Below are 19140 nucleotides of genomic sequence, written 5' to 3' on the forward strand. Positions count from 1 at the left end.
TCTTGCTGCTTCTTGCAAAGCCTTTAGATGATCTGGCAAAAGAGGGCCTCAGCTCTCTTTTAAAGCCAATTTGGTCACACTGATTGGTATAGGGTAAGCCTACCTTCATGAACCAATCATGGGGTCCCTACCAACAATCTGCTGTATGCGTGAGGGCATAACCAGAGTACTTTGCAACGGAAAGGTAAAAGGGTGAAAACAGGAACAAGGTGTGCCCCAGAACTAAAATGGCGGAAACCTCCTCTCAACAGAAAGCTATCTGGCCACACTCCTTTGTGATACGGTGTCCCACCCATCTTCCTGTCTGTTGTTGATTAAAGAGTCTCTCTGGTTAATGGTCCTCTCTATGTGGTCCCTGTTAAAGCTGCAGGTCTCCCTTGAAACTGCAGTGAGACCACACTCTCTGGCTCCTGAAATCCACATTCTTGTACCTTGTGAATGGGGTCCTCGTAGTTGGGTGGCTTACTGTAAACATCATTCCCAGATATGACAGCTCACTGTCATTGATAGTGAGGGCGGGAACTAGCTTCAGGTGGACAAAGTTGCATATGAATGTTTGGTGGGTTTCCTCTCTTCTTTGTTAACCTCTGCAGCAAGCCTTGTGTGGGCCGGTTTGAAGCACCCCTGTTGGTATGTTAATCACTGCCACCAGCTGCAGGGCCTAACAAAAGAGCAGGGTGGATCCATGCAGCCTTGTTAGTTAATCAGGCTGGCCATGACAGGGGGAATATTGGTCCTCCCCCTTCCTGTAGATGACATGATGCACTCATGGCTGTCACACTCCAACTAAATATGACAGGGAAGACTGTGCTTGTAGGCTGTGTCCACCCAGAGTACACAGGTCTACGTGTTTGTCCTGCTGTGAGCATATGAAATGTGTGTGGATTAGTCCCACACATTTTCCTGAGTTTGGTCTACCTTCATTCCATTTAATAAAACATTTCAAAAAGCCCAAGCGAGCACACGCCCACCATGCGGATGGTCGAATTCCTCACAGTGTCACAGCTGGTAATTACTCCTATTGTGATTAATTTGTATGTTTTTGCATGAGTGCTTCTCAATTATGACTGCCCACTTTCTTTTGTGTTCTCGTGCGCGTGTATGTAAATAAATATATTAAAAACAATACAGAAACAAAATTAAGTAATAGCTAATTTTGAAGCCATGGGCGAAATTAAACTGTACAATATTTCATTGGATCCATATTATCAGAGGATTGCTTACTTGGGTAGCCCAAAGCGCGGCTATCATTTCAGGTTGTTTCCTCATCTTTATATCTGAAAAAGGTTGTATTACTTGATATTATTTCATTTAAAACAAGTTTTTGGTACTCAATAAACATTTAATAAATGAAAAATAGAAAACGAAAGAGGAAAGAGAGAATGTGACTCTGGTAGAATGGAGGGGACTCTTATAGTCGGTGGTAGGTGGACTGCAGTCGTGCTACGTCTTTTCCTTGAAAACACGCCATTGGTCACCATCCTGGTCTCTGTCATCTTGTCTTTTATGTTGCTCTCACTCATTTCTACTTGTTGCCTTTCATGCCACCATTATTCACCCCCCCTGCGGTTTCCTTCAATGTGCAGTTCCTCTTGATCTGCGGTGGCGCTCTGTAAGAAGGAGTCTTGCTTGTGTAGCTCTGTGTAAATATGAAAAGGGGTCAAAACAGCATTACCTCCACGTCCACTCATCCTCGTCGCAGTACTTACCTCATGATGCCCCTGCCTCTGACACAGGACCTTCTTTTATTTTATCCCCTATAACTCCTCCCCTCAAACCACGTCACCCAGTTGAATTTTTCCTGCCTTCGGCAGGTTGCACTGTTCCCGGTGCGGGGCTCGGAGGAATGACGATTGCTGGCCCCATGGTGGGGCTGTGTGGCGGGGCCTTCGGCTCCTTCAAGTGCGGCGTTGCTCCTGGGCTTGGGGTCCCAGTTGAGCGGGAATGCCTCGCCTGTTAATTTTGCTCGGCTCTAAGCTGCACTGATGGCATCATGGCCTGAGTCCTGCAGGGCCCAGGGTACGGTAAGGAGGTGGGGGCTTTCCTGAGTCTGCAAATGCCTTTGTTTCTCCTGCCGGTGGGGCCGAGTGTGTCTACGTGGCAACAGGCTCCATTCGAAGTATTCTCCCAATGTTGCTTTCGGGAGGCGGGTGGGCTCCGGCGGGTGCACTATGGAGGAATGGCCCATTCCCAAGGAGATAGACTGTGTGGTCTTCCCCATTCTGCAAATGCCTTTGTTTCTCCTGCCGGTGGGACTGAGTGTGTCTACGTGGCTACCGGCTCCATTCCAAGTATTCTCCCAACGTTGCTTTCCAAAGACGGGTGGGCTCTGCCTCCGGCAGGTGCACTATGGTGGAATGGCCCGTTCCCAAGGATGTAGATTGTTTGGTCTTCCCCATTGGTGGGAGTTTCTCCTGGCCTACCTTTTTAAATGTGTAGTGGGCAAATTTGTGATCTGTGTTTTGTGTCTGTTCACACCATGGGTAAACATTCTGAAAACCTCAGGCACCTTGTCCTGCCTTGTTCCTCTTCATCCTCTTCACCTGAACTGCGCAGAAGGAGAAAGAAGAAATCAAATCATTTTTCCTTAACCATGAAGAAATTGAAGAGGCTGCTTAAGCATCATGCTGGAGGGAAACACAGCCATGTGCATGGCCACAAGCGCCGGCGTCTGTCTTACTCTCCCTCCTCATCTTCTGGCACTGAGTCCTCTGCTTCTTCCTGTTCCTCATGGGCTGATGCAGAAGGGAAATATCTGGACAGGCATGGAGTGGAGGAGGTGCTTGCTCATGTTTGGGACTGCATCGAGTCTCAGAGCCCCTGGTTCTGGTGGAGGAGGCTGACCCTACTATTCGCCATTATAGGCATGCACCAAGGATGGGGTTGCCGTTGGTATATATCTGGTATAAAATCCTTTGGGAATGGTATGACCCAGAGAAGATTGCAATGCCCCGCCTTGTGGCCAAGTACTACCCATTGAAAGGGGGTGAGACTTTGCCATCAGATCCAGTTGCGGTTGATGATATCCTCTCCAGCCTAGTGGGTCGGTCCTCTATGTCAGGTGAGGAGGCAGCTGTCTGGGACCCGGTGGACAGTAGGGTTAATTCCAGCTTGAAGAATGTTCATACTGGGGCACATCTGGCCCTCAGGGGAAATATCTACGGTTCCTACACAGCAGAAACTGTGCTAAGTGGTTTCCGAAAATTGCAAAAGGCTGTCAATGGGGGTTCTGATTGTGCCCCTTTGTTATCCGAGATGCAGAGGCAGGTTGAACTTTTGTCCGATCTGGCATTTGATGGTGTGCGTGGCTCGGCCATGGCGGGCTGGTGTGTCGGCCCAGAGGCATGTGCATATGTGGGATTGAAAACAGAAGGTTCTCAGAAGGCGGCTGCCCTAAAACCTCCTTTTGATGGGTCCAAACTTTTTGGTGACTCACTAAAAGATAAAGTGCATAAAGTGTTTAGGGGTGACTCTGACAAATTGCGGCGCAAGCCTATCTCAATGATCATGAAGTCTTTCTCTGGTGTGGGTGTTGTCACCAGAAGGTCTCTCCTTGGCTCCTCCTCTTGGAGATCAAGGGGGGGTCTTGGTCCTCAACGCTCTTCACGTCCTGGTCCAGTACAGAAATCCTGACAATTTGGACAGGCCGGTGGGTGGGTGTCTCTGGCTGTTTGTTCCTGTATGGGACAGGTGGTGCTCTGATGCCTGGGTTCTGGACAGCATTCAGAGAGGTTATCTAGTGAACTTTCTGTCTCCTCATGTCCAGGCTTGCATGGTTCGGACTATGGTTCCCAGATTGCGGACCAAGTGGTTGGCCATGGACACTGCTCTATCCGAGTTGTTGCTAAAGGTGGCCATCATGCCCATCCCTTTCCCGTTCCGAGGTCAGGGTTTCTACTCCGGGTTTTCCGAGTCCCCAAACATTCAGGGAAGTATCGCCTGATTTTCGATCTCAAGGCCCTGTACTGCTTCATCTGGAAGGAATGCTTCAAGATGGAGACTTCGCAGAACATTCTCCCAATGTTGTACAGGGGGGCTGGGTGGCATCTCTGGATCTCCAAGGTGCATATTACCACGTGGCTCTCTGCCCCTGTCACATGAAGTTCTTCCGTTTTGCAGTGGGGTTCCAGCACTTTCAGTTCTGAGTGCTCCTGTTCGGGTTGCGCTCAGCCCCCAGAGTGTTCACCAAGCTGGTGGCTCCCCTGGTGGCGTATTTGCACCTAAGGGGCATTCAGATTTTCCCAACCTGGACAATTGGTTGGTCAAGGCGGCCCTCCAGTGGACAGTCCTGAGTTATCTCCAGCTGGTCTGCCAGGCATTGCGGGACTGTGGGTTTCTGTTGAACTGGCAGAAGTCTCAGCTGGCGCCCTCTCAGGATCTAGCTCTCATCGGGGCTCAGATTTGCACAAGGATGGGGAGGGTGTTTCTGTCCCAGGAGAGGGTCCATCGCTTGCTGGCTGTTCTGGGCAGGATTCTCAGGAGGCAGTATGTCTCGGCTCACCTATTGCTCAAGTTGAAGGGGCACATGGCATCTTGTGTGTTTCTGGTTCCTTGGGCGCGTCTTCATTTGCATCGTCTGGTGTCCTATCTTCTCTCCCACTGGCTTCCGACTTCTCATGTTTACGAGGCTTTGATCCCGGTGTCCCTGGCTCTGCGGGTCTCCCTGTTGTGGTGGTTGGGGGTTCCGAATATCCGGGTAGGGGTGTCCCTTGTCTTTCCTCCTGTGACCACTCTTACTACAGAAGCCTGCGGAAGAGGTTGGGGGGCGACATTTGGAGTCCTCTCGGCCAAGGGCTTGTCGGATCCGGTGGAGAGCTGTTGATCATCCAATTGGAGAGACTTGTGTGCCATTCTCCAGGCTCTGGTGTACTTCAAAGTATTTCTGTAAGGCCGGGCGGTTTTGGACCATATGGACAATACAAGGGCATTGGCATATGTCAACCGCTGGGGGGGTTCCGGCCGCTCCTTGAATGCTTTGGCTGCTCAGATAGGTTCTTGGGGGGATTCTCATCTGGTGTCCCTGGTGGCCTCGCATGTCAGCGGGGTGGACAATGTTTGGGCGGATCTTCTCAGCCGCAGGTTTCCCTCTTCTGCGGAACTGGTTCTATTGGACTGGGTCTTTGTGGAAATATGTGTCAGATTCGGCCCCCCATTCTAGATCTGTTTGCCTCTCTGACCTCGGTGAGGGTTCCCCTCTTCTGCTCACGGTTTCAGACCGAGAGGTCTTGGGGAGTGGGTGCCCTTTCGGTATAGTGGCCTTGGGGTCTCCTTTATGCATTAAAGCCTCTCTCCCTTCTTCCCCTGATGGTTCAGCACATCAGAGTGTCCAGGTCGACTGTATTGTTGGTTGCTCCGTTCTGGCCCCACCGGAGTTGGTTCCCCTCACTGTTGGAGCTTCAGTGCCATGAGCCTTGGCTGGTTCCGAAGTGGCCGTGTCCCCTGCAGGGGGTCTGGGGTTTGGAGTCAGACAGATTCAATGGGCTAGGTTGATGTCTCAGAAGTTTGCGGGTCCTGTGGTAGAGTCTATCATGAATGCTCGTAGATCCTCTACTCTGAAGGCGTATGGCAGGCACTGTGGCCATTTCCGGGACTGGTGTGGGCAGTCTGGGATTCCTCCCCTGAGTTCTGGTCTGCCCGCTATTCTCCAATTCCTCCAGTAGGGGTTTGACAAAGGCCTGGCGATCTCCACGCTTCGTTCTCAATGGGCTTCCATAAAATTCCTCTTGGGGGACTCTGATGGTCACCTAGATGGGGAGGTGTTGGTGGTGAAGTTGCTCCATGGTCTTTCTTCTTCCCGTCCTTGTACTTATAAATGGCTTCCCCACTGGGATCTCCCTCTTGTCTTACGGTTCCTTCAAGGGCCTCCTTTTGTGCCCGTTTCTGAGATTGACATCAAGCATCTTACTCTGAAGACTGCCTTTATTATCGCCATCACTTCTGCCGGAGGCTGGGGGAGATTGGGGCTCTAGTCACCCCCTGTCAACCCACTTTCCTGAGGGTGCTGCCGGACTCTGTGGTGTTGAGGTGTGACCCGAAGTTCCTCCCTAAAGTTGTGTTTCAGTTTCACACTTCTCAGGATCTGGTTCTCCCTGCCTTTTTTCAGGATCCACAAACGTCAGAGGAGGTGGCTTGGCATGCCATTGATGGGCGGCAGGCGGTGTTGGAGAATTTGGCTAGGAATGCCCCTTTCCGACAATCTGATAGTCTGCTGATTACTTTTGGCCCTGCTGGTGCTGGTCGCAAGTCCTCTGTGGTTTCCATTAGCTGGTGGATCCGTGTTGTGGTCTCTATGGCCTATGTGGCTTCTGGCCTGCCTGTACCTGCCCACATTCAGGGGCGGTCCACCCAGGGTTTGGCGGCTTCCTGGGCAGATGCAAGGGGGGTTTCTCTACAGGAGATGTGTAGGGCTGCCCCCTGGGCTGATCAAAGTACTTTCATCAACCACTATCAATTGAATGTCTCCCACTCGGCGGTTGGATCCTTCAGGTTTTTGGTTTTGTCTGTGGGGATGTGAATTTGGAGTTATTAAAGGTGTGTGTTTTTCGGCATTGTTTTTGGGTCCGTGTCTCATTGGGACCCTTTTCCCCGTTGCTGCTATGGTATACTGTTATAATGTGCATCTGAGATTAGGTGGTGACATCACTGTAACATGGAATGTGTTGATGTCAGCTTGAGTGGAGTGTTGGGGTGTTGTTCTCTGAAGCTGGGTTCTATGCTTGACAGTTAGAGATATGCTGGCTAGAGGGGACATGCCAATGTTGTTCCTGGAAACTATTTTACAATAAACCCACTTAATATCTTACCTGCTGGTCCGGGTGTTCTTCAGGTACCAAGGTATTACATATACCTCATGAGGTAAGTACTGGGACGAGGAAGAGTGGACGTGGAGGTAATGCTCTGATTACTTACCGGTAATCTTCATTACTCCTAGTCCTACTCATCCTTGTCACAGTACTGATGAGCCTCTTCTCCATCCCTGCAGGGATGGTCCCATGATCCGGCTTAGTTATGTAAACTGGGTGATGCGGTTTGAGGGGAGGAGTTATAGGGGATAAAAGAAATAAAATAAGGTCCTGTGTCAGAAGCAGGAGCCTTATGAGGTAAGTACTGTGACGAGGAAGAGTAGGACTAGGAGTAATGAAGACTACTCTTAAGTAATCAGAGCATGATGTCTCTTCCCTCAAACTCCAATTTCCGAGCACAGATTTCAACCAAGAAATATGAAAGACCTGACACGTGATGGTCAGCTGGCTCTGTACATTTGAAACGCTTTTCCGCATTCCGTTTTGGTTCTGTTTCTCTCACAGAAGTGGAATTGAGATGGACCAGGGCATATGCCCTCATTATGAGTACGGTGGTGAGGTAAAAAAAAAGTGGCGTAAAGGACTTACTGCCACTACTACCACAGCAAAATATTCCGAGGTTGGCGAGGGGGAGTTGGAGGAAAAACCTCCAGCATTAAGCTGGAGGTTTTCCACCACAGAAATCTCGGATTTATGGTGGCTGGAATTACCGCCCCTGGTAAATTCTCTAATGCGAATGGGGATTAACACCACCACAACACTATTCATAATTTGGTGGATTTACTGCCAAATCGAGTGGAGGTAACATTTTAAGAGCAAGGAGGCCCGTAAGTCAGTGTTTAAGCAAAATGGCTGAATATTGCGTAAATCTACTTCAGTGAATGTCTTTGCTCATTTCCACGGCCTACTTGGAAAACATTCTGCAGTCAGAGCATGTACGTTTTCACGCGAGTAGTAGGACACGACATGCTAAACTAACAATTGCTTTCAACATTGCATACTTAGGGCCCGATTCTAAGGTGCATGCAAAATCGGAAAGTGTTGTTCAACTTGTACGGCCTGACAACAGCCGTAGCAACCTTCGCTAAGGAGGGGCAGGATCGGCAATAGGAGTCTCCTTCATAAGCCTGGTTTTGCACGTCACAAAAAAGGAGTTCAAACACTGCACTTTAAGGTGTCTTTCATAATGGAGGCATTTCCCAGCACCACTTTTCTGACTTACTGAAGTTTCAAGGACACTTTCGTGAATCAGAAAATTGGCAGACTTTATCAAAATCTTTGCAGTGACACTGGTGCACGCCCTGATCCCACAAAGATAGATTTTTGCAGCTTTTGATCCTGGAAAGCACAACAGCTCCTCTCCAATCCTTCCACTCACCTCAGAATGGTGGTGCTGGGACGTGGAGGGGAGAATGTCAACTTTCGACACCACTATCCTCCCGAGCTCAGAATCTGGCACTCTGTGTCAGATCTCTCTGGCGCAGACATATTTATGCCATTTGTTTTATATAATTGATTCCGTCAGGCCTATGTTATATTAGTCAGTGGAAGTGGGTTTAATCATATTCTTAAATCCATAGCTTGCTATGTTGCCCCCCCATGAATACCTGCCATTCTCCCTGCCAGTGCTGTGACCCAGAGAGTATCCTTCCTCCCTAGCGGGTGGAGTCGCTCAGTCTGGACACCCCTCTTTTGGGATGGGTTATCGCCATGTGGTGTGAATACATTGATTTGTTCCATTGAACTATCCCAGTAATGCTGTTTTAAGTCAGAAAGTGCACAGCCCCTTTCACACTCTTGGCTTAACTAAGTGGCTCCAGGCTTCTGATATTTAAAAACACCTTGGAGTAAGGATTAGATTCTTCCCAGGTGTTGCTAAGGATTGGTAGGAATATCAATGCTTCGTATGTTTTAATATTAAAAGTAAGAAGCTACTTCTCAAGAGTCCAGTTATTAAGCTTACATCATGGTTTATGTATATGACTACAATATGCTTTCAATTTGAGAAATGCCCTCTCAGTGTAATCTATCGTGGCGTATGGCATATGTCTACACTGTGCTTTCACTATGAGAAATGCCCTCTCAGTGTAATCTATCGTGGCGTATGGCATATGTCTACACTGTGCTTTCACTATGAGAAATGCCCTCTCAGTGTAATCTATCGTGGCGTATGGCATATGTCTACACTGTGCTTTCACTATGAGAAATGCCCTCTCAGTGTAATCTATCGTGGCGTATGGCATATGTCTACACTGTGCTTTCACTATGAGAAATGCCCTCTCAGTGTAATCTATCGTGGCGTATGGCATATGTCTACACTGTGCTTTCACTATGAGAAATGCCCTCTCAGTGTAATCTATCGTGGCGTATGGCATATGTCTACACTGTGCTTTCACTATGAGAAATGCCCTCTCAGTTTAATCTATCGTGGCGTATGGCATATGTCTACACTGTGCTTTCACTATGAGAAATGCCCTCTCAGTTTAATCTATCGTGGCGTATGGCATATATGTCTACACTCTGCTTTCACTATGAGAAATGCCCTCTCAGTTTAATCTATCGTGGCGTATGGCATATGTCTACACTCTGCTTTCACTATGAGAAATGCCCTCTAAGGTCTTTGCTTTTTTTCTTCTTAGATCGGGATTCACTGTCGCTCAAATTGAGCCCTTCGGAGTCTTCCAATTCGCTCCCAACTCCAGACAGGTCACTGTGGAGGAAAGCGTGCAGGTGCTCACCTTGCATATTCAACGGCTTTACGGTTTCCAGGGAAACCAAATGAAGGTGAACTATCAAACTATTGCAGGAAGTGCCAAATCTCATGAAGACTTTTTGCCTATTGAAAATGGAGAAGTCATGTTTGAAAATCTTCAGATAGACGCAACAGTGAATATCTCTATCAATGACGACAAGATATCCGAGGTGGATGAAACATTCTACGTAAACCTTACTTCGGTGAAAAATGTGGGCTTTCTGCAAGCGAATCCTCGCTTGAATACAGATTGGAGTGTTGCATCAATAACAGTCCTGGCCAATGACGTCATTAATGGGATCTTCACCCTGGAGCCTTCCCTTATCTATACAAAAGAAGGCACCAATAACAGTACCCCTAGAGTAGTGCGGCTGACTGTCAGAAGAACCCAGGGATTGACCGGCGTGGTCACAGTGACAGTAAAAACCTTTGGCAGGTCTAATGCACAAGGTGGCTTGAGTGGTCTACCTTTCCAGGGCACTCATGAAATGACAAGCTTGAGGTGGGCCAGTGAAGGGTTGGACTTTGAAGAGCAGACGATTGCAATTTCCTTGCAGGACGGAGAGGCAGAAAGCAACGTTTCCATCAGAATTTTGGATGACGATGAGCCTGAGGGGAAGGAGGTGTTTTATGTCTTCCTAACAAATCCTGAAGGAGGAGCCGCGGTGGAAGACGAAAGAGCCTACGCAGCCATAGTTATTGAAGGTAGTCTTATTCTTTTATATTGAGCACCGAGATGTACCATATGAGAATGTGTCAAACCTAACTTTATTGCTTGGTCACTCATTATTGTTCAGTTTCCACAGGCCTATATGCCCGACACTCTCTCATGGTAAATTAATGCTTATATTTGTTAAAATCTTGTGCTGGTTATGAGTTAGCTGCAGGGGTTATTTCTTTTATGTCAAGAGAGATGTCATCGCGTGCTGGTTTTCCGAATGAGGTGCAGCAGCGCTGTCTCCGATGATGTCATACATCTCCCATCATGGAAAAGATGAGATGCACTTTGGACATGTTTCATGTGTTGCGAGGGATGTCATGTCACTTATGAGCGTCATGTCACTTAAAGCATAGGGTGTTAGTGGTCTGTCAGTTCAAATTAATCGTCCTGTTCACTTATATGTTTATTGCGGGGGGAGGAGGGGCGGGAGGAGGGAGACCTAGTACAGTTGAGAAATAATGCCTTCCTGGGCTGTTGTGGGGTAATGAGGAGGCCGGTCTCCCCTACGGGGAGATGTCATCGTCTTCTAATTATAAGTTAGGAGGAGGGGGGCCGGTGGGGTCCTGTACTCTGTATGCCTACCTGTGCCTGGTAAAAGTGAACACATTGGAAGGGACTGTCTTAAATGATGCTACCCTGTACTGGTAATGCCTGAATAAGTGGGCAGAGGAACTGTTTCTTTTCCTGAGACCTCAATCTCCGCCCAGCAATAGCCGTCCGGGAGGCACAGCTAGACAGGCATTCCAAAAAGCAGGCGTGGGATGGCTCAAGTGGGGGGTAGGCAGTGGAGGGCCTCTTAATGTCCCTGCAGGCCGTTGCTTCTGAAAAGATGGCAGGTTTGGGGAAGAGACAGTCCTATGTCAGCAGAGGCGCCACCATGGAGGGCCAGGAGAGAACCACCACCCTTTCATAATGCTGCCACCCTATTTGGCGCCTTGAAACACTTGTGCATAGGCACGTTATAAATGCCATATCATATCATTTAGGCCAAACCCCTGCAGTGAGCAGCAGGAGGCCCAGGGTTGGGCACAAGAAGCACACGCTGTGTGCAGTAAGTGTGAGAAACCTCAGTGTGATGAGTGCCTTTCTTGTACACTCTAGGCAGCTGACGTGTGCACAACAGTACTGGTAAAGTGGCGTGAAGTCTGACATTTCCACCACAACCCTCGCTGTCAGAAGCCTTTCTCCTTTTGCCGGTGCCTTGCCTGTCTTTCTGTGCTTCATTTGCCATATTCACAAGGGTACAGCCAGAGAAGTGGATTTGTGTCCATAGGACTACCAGTGCCAGTTTCATGTGTCTGTGGCCTACCTTTTTGTTTCATCTTACTGTGCCTTAAAATGTCCAGTAGCCAACAAGAATAGTTGCTATATCACATATATCACATATATCACATTTTTATGTACAGCGTTTCATGCCTGATCCCCAGCTTCTAAGCACTGTAGCAAGCTATCATCAGTACCAAAAGTAATGGCATTCAACTTCATGTAATGGATGAAGGACTGAATCAGGTCTGCAGAGGTTTGAACTTGCAAGTTCAGGCTGACACACCTTAAAGGTGAACATTTAATCCACTCAAGTATGTTGTTTGATCAACTGTGCAATTAACAAGGAACATTTATTATGATATCTACCCTCCACCGTCTCCAGTCCTTTTTCAACAGACAATATAACATTCTCACATTTATAATAAGCGTGCCTTGAGAGATTACAAGCTGCTTTCAAATACACCATCACACATGCACACGTAAGTATAATGTACCGCCATTAGTATGTAAAACCTAATGCTTTTTATGTCATATTTCAGTGGGTTTGGACAGTAAATTTCACATTTTGGGGGCCATTTCTCAAAACATTTAGTTGGCCCTCCCACACCCTTCTTGGAGTGGTGTGGGCTCGCTTAAAAATGAGCACCGGGAACTTTACACCCCATCAGCTTTCAAACTCACCAGCCGCCACTGAGCCTGAGCCTGAAGACCATTTGTTTTAGAATAAGCGTGTTTGCCATTCATGCCAGATCTTTCTCATTCCCTGACATGTGTTCTCTGAATATTGTCACATAGGAAACGATCTGCAAAATGGCATTTTGGGATTTAGCCTAGAGTCGCAGTATGGATTGGTGCTGGATGAAGACTCTGAAAACCGGACCGTGCAGTTGATGGTCACAAGGCAGCCAAACAGGTATGGTGCAAATCATTCAGAACGTCTGTACCTTTAATAATAATTATCTTCATTACATTTTAAAATGCTTAGCAAGCTAGTTATTCAGAAAGAGCCAGGTTTTGAGAGATTTGCGAAATTGGAGAATTGTGGGGGAAATCCGAGCCGACACCGGATTCAAGTTCCAGAGAAGTCGGGTGCAAAACAAGATAAGGATTGTTTATGGGTCCTCTCTAACCTCACCTAAGATCCAAGTCCCCTGACTGATTTCCCCAGCAGGGCCTTCAAGCTTTTCCATTGGCTCACCTGTTCAACAATGAATAGACTTCAGACCTCATGTCTGATTCAATTAGCTACCACTGGCCAACAAACCGCTCTACCTATATACAGACCGCTTTCTATCGATCGGCCGGCCAGAAGAATAAGGTTTGAGTCCCATAAACTACTGGCACTGCGACAGCCAATATAAGCCCATTAAGAAGGTAGATTGTTTTGCTTTTGAAGCTATTTCCACTGAAACGCATTCCAAATTCATCTGCATCCGAAGCAAGATGGCATGAAGTTCAGACATGCCCTGAAGACCTGCCAAGTCCCCCCTCCCCTCTTTGTTATGGATAGTAATTAATTTCCTTTCTCTACTTTCTATGATGACCTCTCCACATCATTATGAAGAGATGTGCTTAGTGCTACACGTGAAACAAACATAAAAGAAGAAATATCGGAAACCGTTTAATTTATCATGATACATTACAGTAATGAATATACCACATATTACATAACATCATGCTGCATAGTATTAAATATAAGGCCCTTTGTCAAGAGATCAGGATGAAGGCATACTTATACTAGTGGTAATCAAGCTTACAACGATAGACTACAATGCATTTCAAAATGGATTCTGTGAGCAACCTCTACAAAATCATGCTATATGCTCTATGCGCATTACCAGGACAATGTAAAGCAATGCATGCACTATATTTCGAAGCTGTAAAAATGTAGGTTGAAAAAGGTTGGTCTTTTTGGCACAGTGTCCCTCTCTGTGCAATTATGCACAGGCTTGAAACTGAATGAGCAATGCTGCTGAAGTCTATTGCTTTTTTAAATAAGATTGTTCACCCATGTATTTATAATTGTCTAGTATTTAACAAACACATTACATGTATGTATCCATTCACAAACACACACACGCACCACCAGTGGACTCCTACATCTCCCTCTATGACCTACAATGATATGCCTCGTCCCCCCTAACTCTACTCTTACTAAGCACCAACCAACTTGATGTTGCAGGGGATTTCAACTTCTGATTAGAAGACAATGTCATTGCCATTTCCAAAATAGTCCTTGATCTACGTGAGAAAACCTTCACCTAGTAGTTGATACTGTCTCAACACCATTCCACAACAGCCTAACATCCCTCGCCTTTATGATTCTCTGCGTCGAGTCTAATCATGACCAAAGCCGCCAAAACTCTGCTCCACTGAACATAACAACTTCTCTTCTGCCTCAAGTATAAGCATTAACGCCCAGAATGGGACACATGCCCTCACCAAGGCAATTTCTAGAGCAGTTGCTTGAGAACCTGACCAGAAATGGAAGGACAGACCCATGAAACAAAAACTCGCACAATTACTCTGTCTACCAGCTAAAACCAAAGTGTCACCAACTTGAAGCCTCCTTGTCCAAGTGCCAAAATTCCATGGTGAAGTAGGAACTCAAAACAGCTTGCAGAACATACCAAAAATCCCAATTTTCTGCCAAACAGCACTTCTGCTCAGGAAATATTCCTGACCTTGACTATAACTATGCTGCTGTAGAGGGTAGTTTGGCGCCTTTGCGACTACAGTGTCATTGGTCATTACAACTCATGTAGGTGCTACCTGTGTGTGAAGGTGCTTTGTGCCCTATATGTAGGGCAAAGTGTCCTGGCTTTGCAGGATTGGTTCTTGCCCCTGTGCAGTTAATTGGATTTGGAAGTTTGAAGTTAGAGTTTTAAGTTGCTTTCCGGTGATGACATAGGCCCTCCATCTGAGTTGCGGTGCGGTGCGGTGTCTGGGTTCTGTTGTTGGGGGACTGCTGGGGGCATGACATGTTTCATCCCCAAGGAGTGTCAGTCCGCATGATGGTGAAGGGCCAGCAGCAGTTGGAGCAACACATGGGGGGCATGGCTAAACAACCTAAACAGAGGTTGCAGCATGCCGATGAAGGACAGTAACTAGACCCAAATGAAGAAGGGGTCACTATGGCCCAATTGCTGGGAGCAATTAAGGATTCTCGTTCATCACTGGCGGGTAAGGTGCAGACGGTGTCCGTCGAGCTCTCATTGATAAGACTGGATCTCGGGAAGATGGGTGAAATGGTCACCGAAGCAGAGAAGAGAGTTGTAGAGGTTGAGGACATGGTGGCCATGTTGCAGTCTCAGATCAATACTGCCATGCAAGCTTTGGAGGTCATGGCCGAGGACACTGCGGGTTGATTTTGGTGGAGTAACATCAGGATTGCATGGAATTGTACCGTGAGCATTTTTTCGCAGACACCTTGAAAGTCAGGGGGTTGTCTATGTGATTCACGTTTGAGAGGGCGCACAGGGTAACTGGAAGGAGGCCTCGGTTGGAGCCCTACCATGCACCATAGTGGCGAAGTTATTGAACTTCAGGGATCGGGACGCGATTCTGTAGGTGCAGAAACAGTGCAAGTCACATGATGTGGTGAGGCAGAGGCTGGGATACCTAGAGTACGGGTACATGATGTTCTTCACGGCAAAGTTGAAGGTAATGGTTGAAGGTGGTTCCCTTTTTTTCAATGCCAGAGTGAGGTTTGGGATTGGCTGGACATTTAGCATGCAAGCAAGGCAAACTCACGACATGGGCAGGGTTCGGGTCTGGGCCCCAAGGACAGAGTTGGTCCTGGACTGGCCCGAAGGAGGCAGATTGAAAGGGATCCAGTGAGAGTCTGTGTGAACACGGACAGCGCGTTGGTTTTGAAAGACGACTCCCAGCTCTGGGATCCCTGTTACTCTGGAGCAATGGACAGTGGGGAGGATGTGGGTATGGGCCTGAAGGACTTGGAAGGGACTGGCTGAAGGACTTGACAATGACAAGTAGGTTTTTGTGACTGTTCATTCATGTCAGGGGACATCTAGGATGTTGTTCAGTGGGGGAAGGTTTCTGTTTTTGCTGTGAGAGTGTAGAGTGGGTGGGATCGTTGTCACAGAGTTATTGGAATTTAGGACATTATCCGAAGTTGGCTGTTGCGGGTGGAGATTTGGGCTGTGTAATCTCGGATATTCCTGATGGGGGTCAGTGGAAATGTTGGATTTGGGGAGGATGTCAGGGTGGCTTTCCTGGGCTGGGTGCAGTACTCCACCCTTAGTGTTCTACTTCTGCCCTTTTTTTTTCCCCCCCGGTCAGGGCAGGAGCCTATTTTGGGTAAGGGGGTTTGGAGTGCATTATTTGCTGGTGGAAATGGGTGCTGGGAGGTTGGAGCTGTTGGGGGAGGCTGAGGGTTTTGGGTGTGAGTTTATTTGGTTATGTTTCCTGGAGATATGTTTTGGGTTTGGGACTGCTGGGGAAGGTATTGCGGACACAAGGTTTATTCTATGGCAGCATTGAACATTCTTAGTTGGAATGTGAGAGGGATAAACAATGTTGTTAAGAGGAGTAAGATACGTTCATATCTCACCAGGCATAAGATCGATGTGGCGCTACTGCAGGAGACTCACCTTGATTTACACGGGTTACATGGATTGAATAAATGGATTGAGTACATGTTAAAAAGAGAAGGTGATTGGCACTGTCTTCTCCTCCTATGCTAGGGGATGATCATGTAGGTTTAAATATGCGTCTAAACTGCAGGTGACTCAGACAAGAGTGAATAAGGTAGGAAGATATGTCGCAGGGGCAGGGGAACTGTTGGGACGCTCCATGTTTCTGGTAGTGACATATGCCCCCAATGTGGCTCTCAGGCTGAATTTATCCAGAGAATGCAACATCTAATTGCAAGCCACAGGGATCATTGAACTCTGTGAGGGGTCAGAAATGAAGGCTGAGCACAAAGTTGTCATGTTTTTGGTTAAAGTCTTTTATTTAAATCAAATGAGGTTGGAAAAAAGCCTCACTGACACTATTATAAAGTTAGGTTTCCCTACCTAAAAAACAGAAACTAAGAATCTGTCTGTGTCAGGATGTCAATAACTGAAAAGCCATCCTTGTGTCCACAACATTCTTCCTGTCCCTCACAATACAAACAAAACAATAAAGTGTGAAAGGAAATGTCTTCAACCTGATATTGGCAAAAAAGGGTTCACAACTAAAAATTAGAACTGCTCCAAAGGAAATGTTCTCCAAGGTGAAAGACTTTGGGCCCAGAGGGTGGATCCCCTTCCCCTGGATTCTTGAAATGGGATGGCAATGTCTCTCTTACTAACAGTTCCTCTGTGTCTCTCCTTGATTCACAATGTACCTGTTAGGCAACAAGTTCCTCAACAGTCTTTCTTCAACACAAGTATTTCCTTTAACTAGCAAAACAGTGTTCTTCTTTAGTATTCCTTGTAGTTTTGCAACCCGCCTGGTTTACTTCCCTGCCAAGACTCTTTATGCAATTCCAACTGGCTTGTGTACTCTCCTGCCAGGACTTCTCTTTTGGTTTCACTTGCCTGGTAGAGTCCCCTGCCAGGACTTCTTACGTGTTTCAATTGCCTTGCATCATTCTCTTGCCAGGACTTCTTATGCCTTTCAATTGCCTGGTATCTTTCTCTTGCCAGGACTTCTATGCATTTCAATTGCCTGGTATCTTTCTCTTGCCAGGACTTCTATGCATTTCAATTGCCTGGTATCTTTCTCTTGCCAGGACTTCTTATGTGTTTTAATTGCCTGGTATCCTTGTCTTGCAAGGACTTCTTATGCATTTCACAATTCCTCTGTGTCACCAAAACTGGGCTTCACTCTGTTCTTTGCCTTTTCTGCATTCAAACAATCTTCTAATTGGAACTTGAAACTGCAGTTTGCCTTTTCTGCATTCAAGCAAACTTCTGTTAGTTTCCGTATCAGCAATCTCATAAATTGCTGGAACGCCCTGTGGTACCCACTTGCTTTGGGTTGACTCACCAGTTCTTTCCATCATCTCCGGTCCTGCTTGTGCTTCTGCAGCATCACTCTGCCGCTCACTTCCCAATCTGGATGGTGCAGATGTCTTTCTGGGCACCTTTGCAGCTCCGCAGTCACACGTTTGCTTCCCTTCAGGTACCGGTCTGGAGAACAATGCTTCTCCAAGCTGCAGAGCGGCTCTTGGCATCTCCACGGCACTTCCTGCCCTCACTCTGAGTGTCTCATTCTGCCTCTGCGATGGCCTCTGCTCTGCACTCAAAAGCCTTTTCATACGAGCTCACGCATTCTCCTGCACTGCCACACTCAGTAGTGGGGTTTCCATCTTTAAATGTCCCACACACAGGTATTTCTCTGGAACAAATAGTCTGCACATTGAGCTTCAGGCTTCGGTTACCTTGTACCAACTCCTTCATCCTCCTTGTCTCAGTACTTCAGGGATTATGGGAGTTGGAGTTAATAGATGTCATCGGATATATAGCATTTAGGTCATTTTTCTCAGCAGTTTTACATGAGCGGACATCTTCATATAAAGGTGTATTAGAAGCAAAAGGTGTCCTGTTGGAGCTCTATATGTCTAGGTAAAAGATGGGGTTTTGACCTAAGGAATAGTGAGAAGAGGTTTCTTTACTCCCTCTACAAGGGGGAACCAACACCTGACAATATGCCATTAAGGCTTTGGGTATTAGAGGTTCTTCCTCATGGGAAAGGGGGGGGTACGGCATCTCGTCCAATGATGTCTTGAAATCCCCTACGTAGCTGTCTCCTAAGATGTGATCCTCCCTCATACAGCCACCCCCAGGTTCAGCATCAGTTAGCGTCTTCCGTCCCCGGGCCACATGGCAGGAGGCCGCCGCCAGGGAATCCGTGATGACTCCATTGGATTAATCACAACTCTCGTGCTTGGTAACTTTATTTTCCTGTTGGATTGTACATTGGATCTTGAGGGTGCCACAGTGAGACTCCAGGGTGCCCTGACAAAGGCCTTAGCATGGATGGTCATGGATTTGTGCCTTTTGTGATGCTTGCTGTGCACTGCACGATGGGATGCACAGTGACTCCTATTATTCTGCTGTGCATGGGTCCAAATCTTGCACGGATTACACATTTGTGGGAGTGGAGGGGTTTGATTTGGTTGAGTTGGTGGCTTTTTCTTATAGGACGTTATCCGATCACTAAACACTTTTGTTGGGGTTGGTTAGGAAGGACGTTTGTCCAAGTGTCGCGAAATGGAAATTTGATAACTGGATGCTATTGGATAGCACCTTTAGAACACCTCTGGGGGAGCAGATACAGCAGTTTCTTGAGATCAACTGGATCTCGACGGTGGGTAGGTCTGGGGAATGGGAGCAACTTGACGTCTTCATAGGGTGGGTCTGCATTTTGACCAGTGTTGCAGGGTTCTCTCTAGGGAGGTGAATGGTTGAGAATTGAGGGTGGCGACTTTGGAACAGGAGTTGGCTAGAGCAGGGGGGTCATCAGATGTGGTGGCAGAGGCGCGTTGTGATCTGCCCGGGGCTAGGGAGTGACTAGATTCTCATTGCTGTGTTGAGTATGTTGCACAGCGGTATACCGGGGGGACATGTAATGAGTCCCTAAGCCCC

At 47.4% G+C, this 19140-nt stretch overlaps 1 protein-coding gene across 2 annotated transcripts in view; it reads left to right on the forward strand.

Moving 5' to 3' along the window:
• The window catches only part of ADGRV1 (adhesion G protein-coupled receptor V1), a 2479945-nt gene that overhangs the window by 1239553 nt on the left and 1221252 nt on the right, over positions 1 to 19140 (forward strand). For both annotated transcript variants that reach the window (XM_069627623.1, XM_069627624.1), the window contains 2 exons: positions 9443 to 10260; positions 12338 to 12455. In XM_069627623.1, coding sequence (XP_069483724.1) covers positions 9443 to 10260; positions 12338 to 12455 — 936 coding nt within the window. The remainder of the gene's footprint in view (positions 1 to 9442; positions 10261 to 12337; positions 12456 to 19140) is intronic.

This window comes from Ambystoma mexicanum, chromosome 6p (genome assembly GCF_040938575.1).
Source record: "Ambystoma mexicanum isolate Mex_15411 chromosome 6p, UKY_AmexF1_1, whole genome shotgun sequence".
Classification (NCBI taxonomy): domain Eukaryota; kingdom Metazoa; phylum Chordata; class Amphibia; order Caudata; family Ambystomatidae; genus Ambystoma; species Ambystoma mexicanum.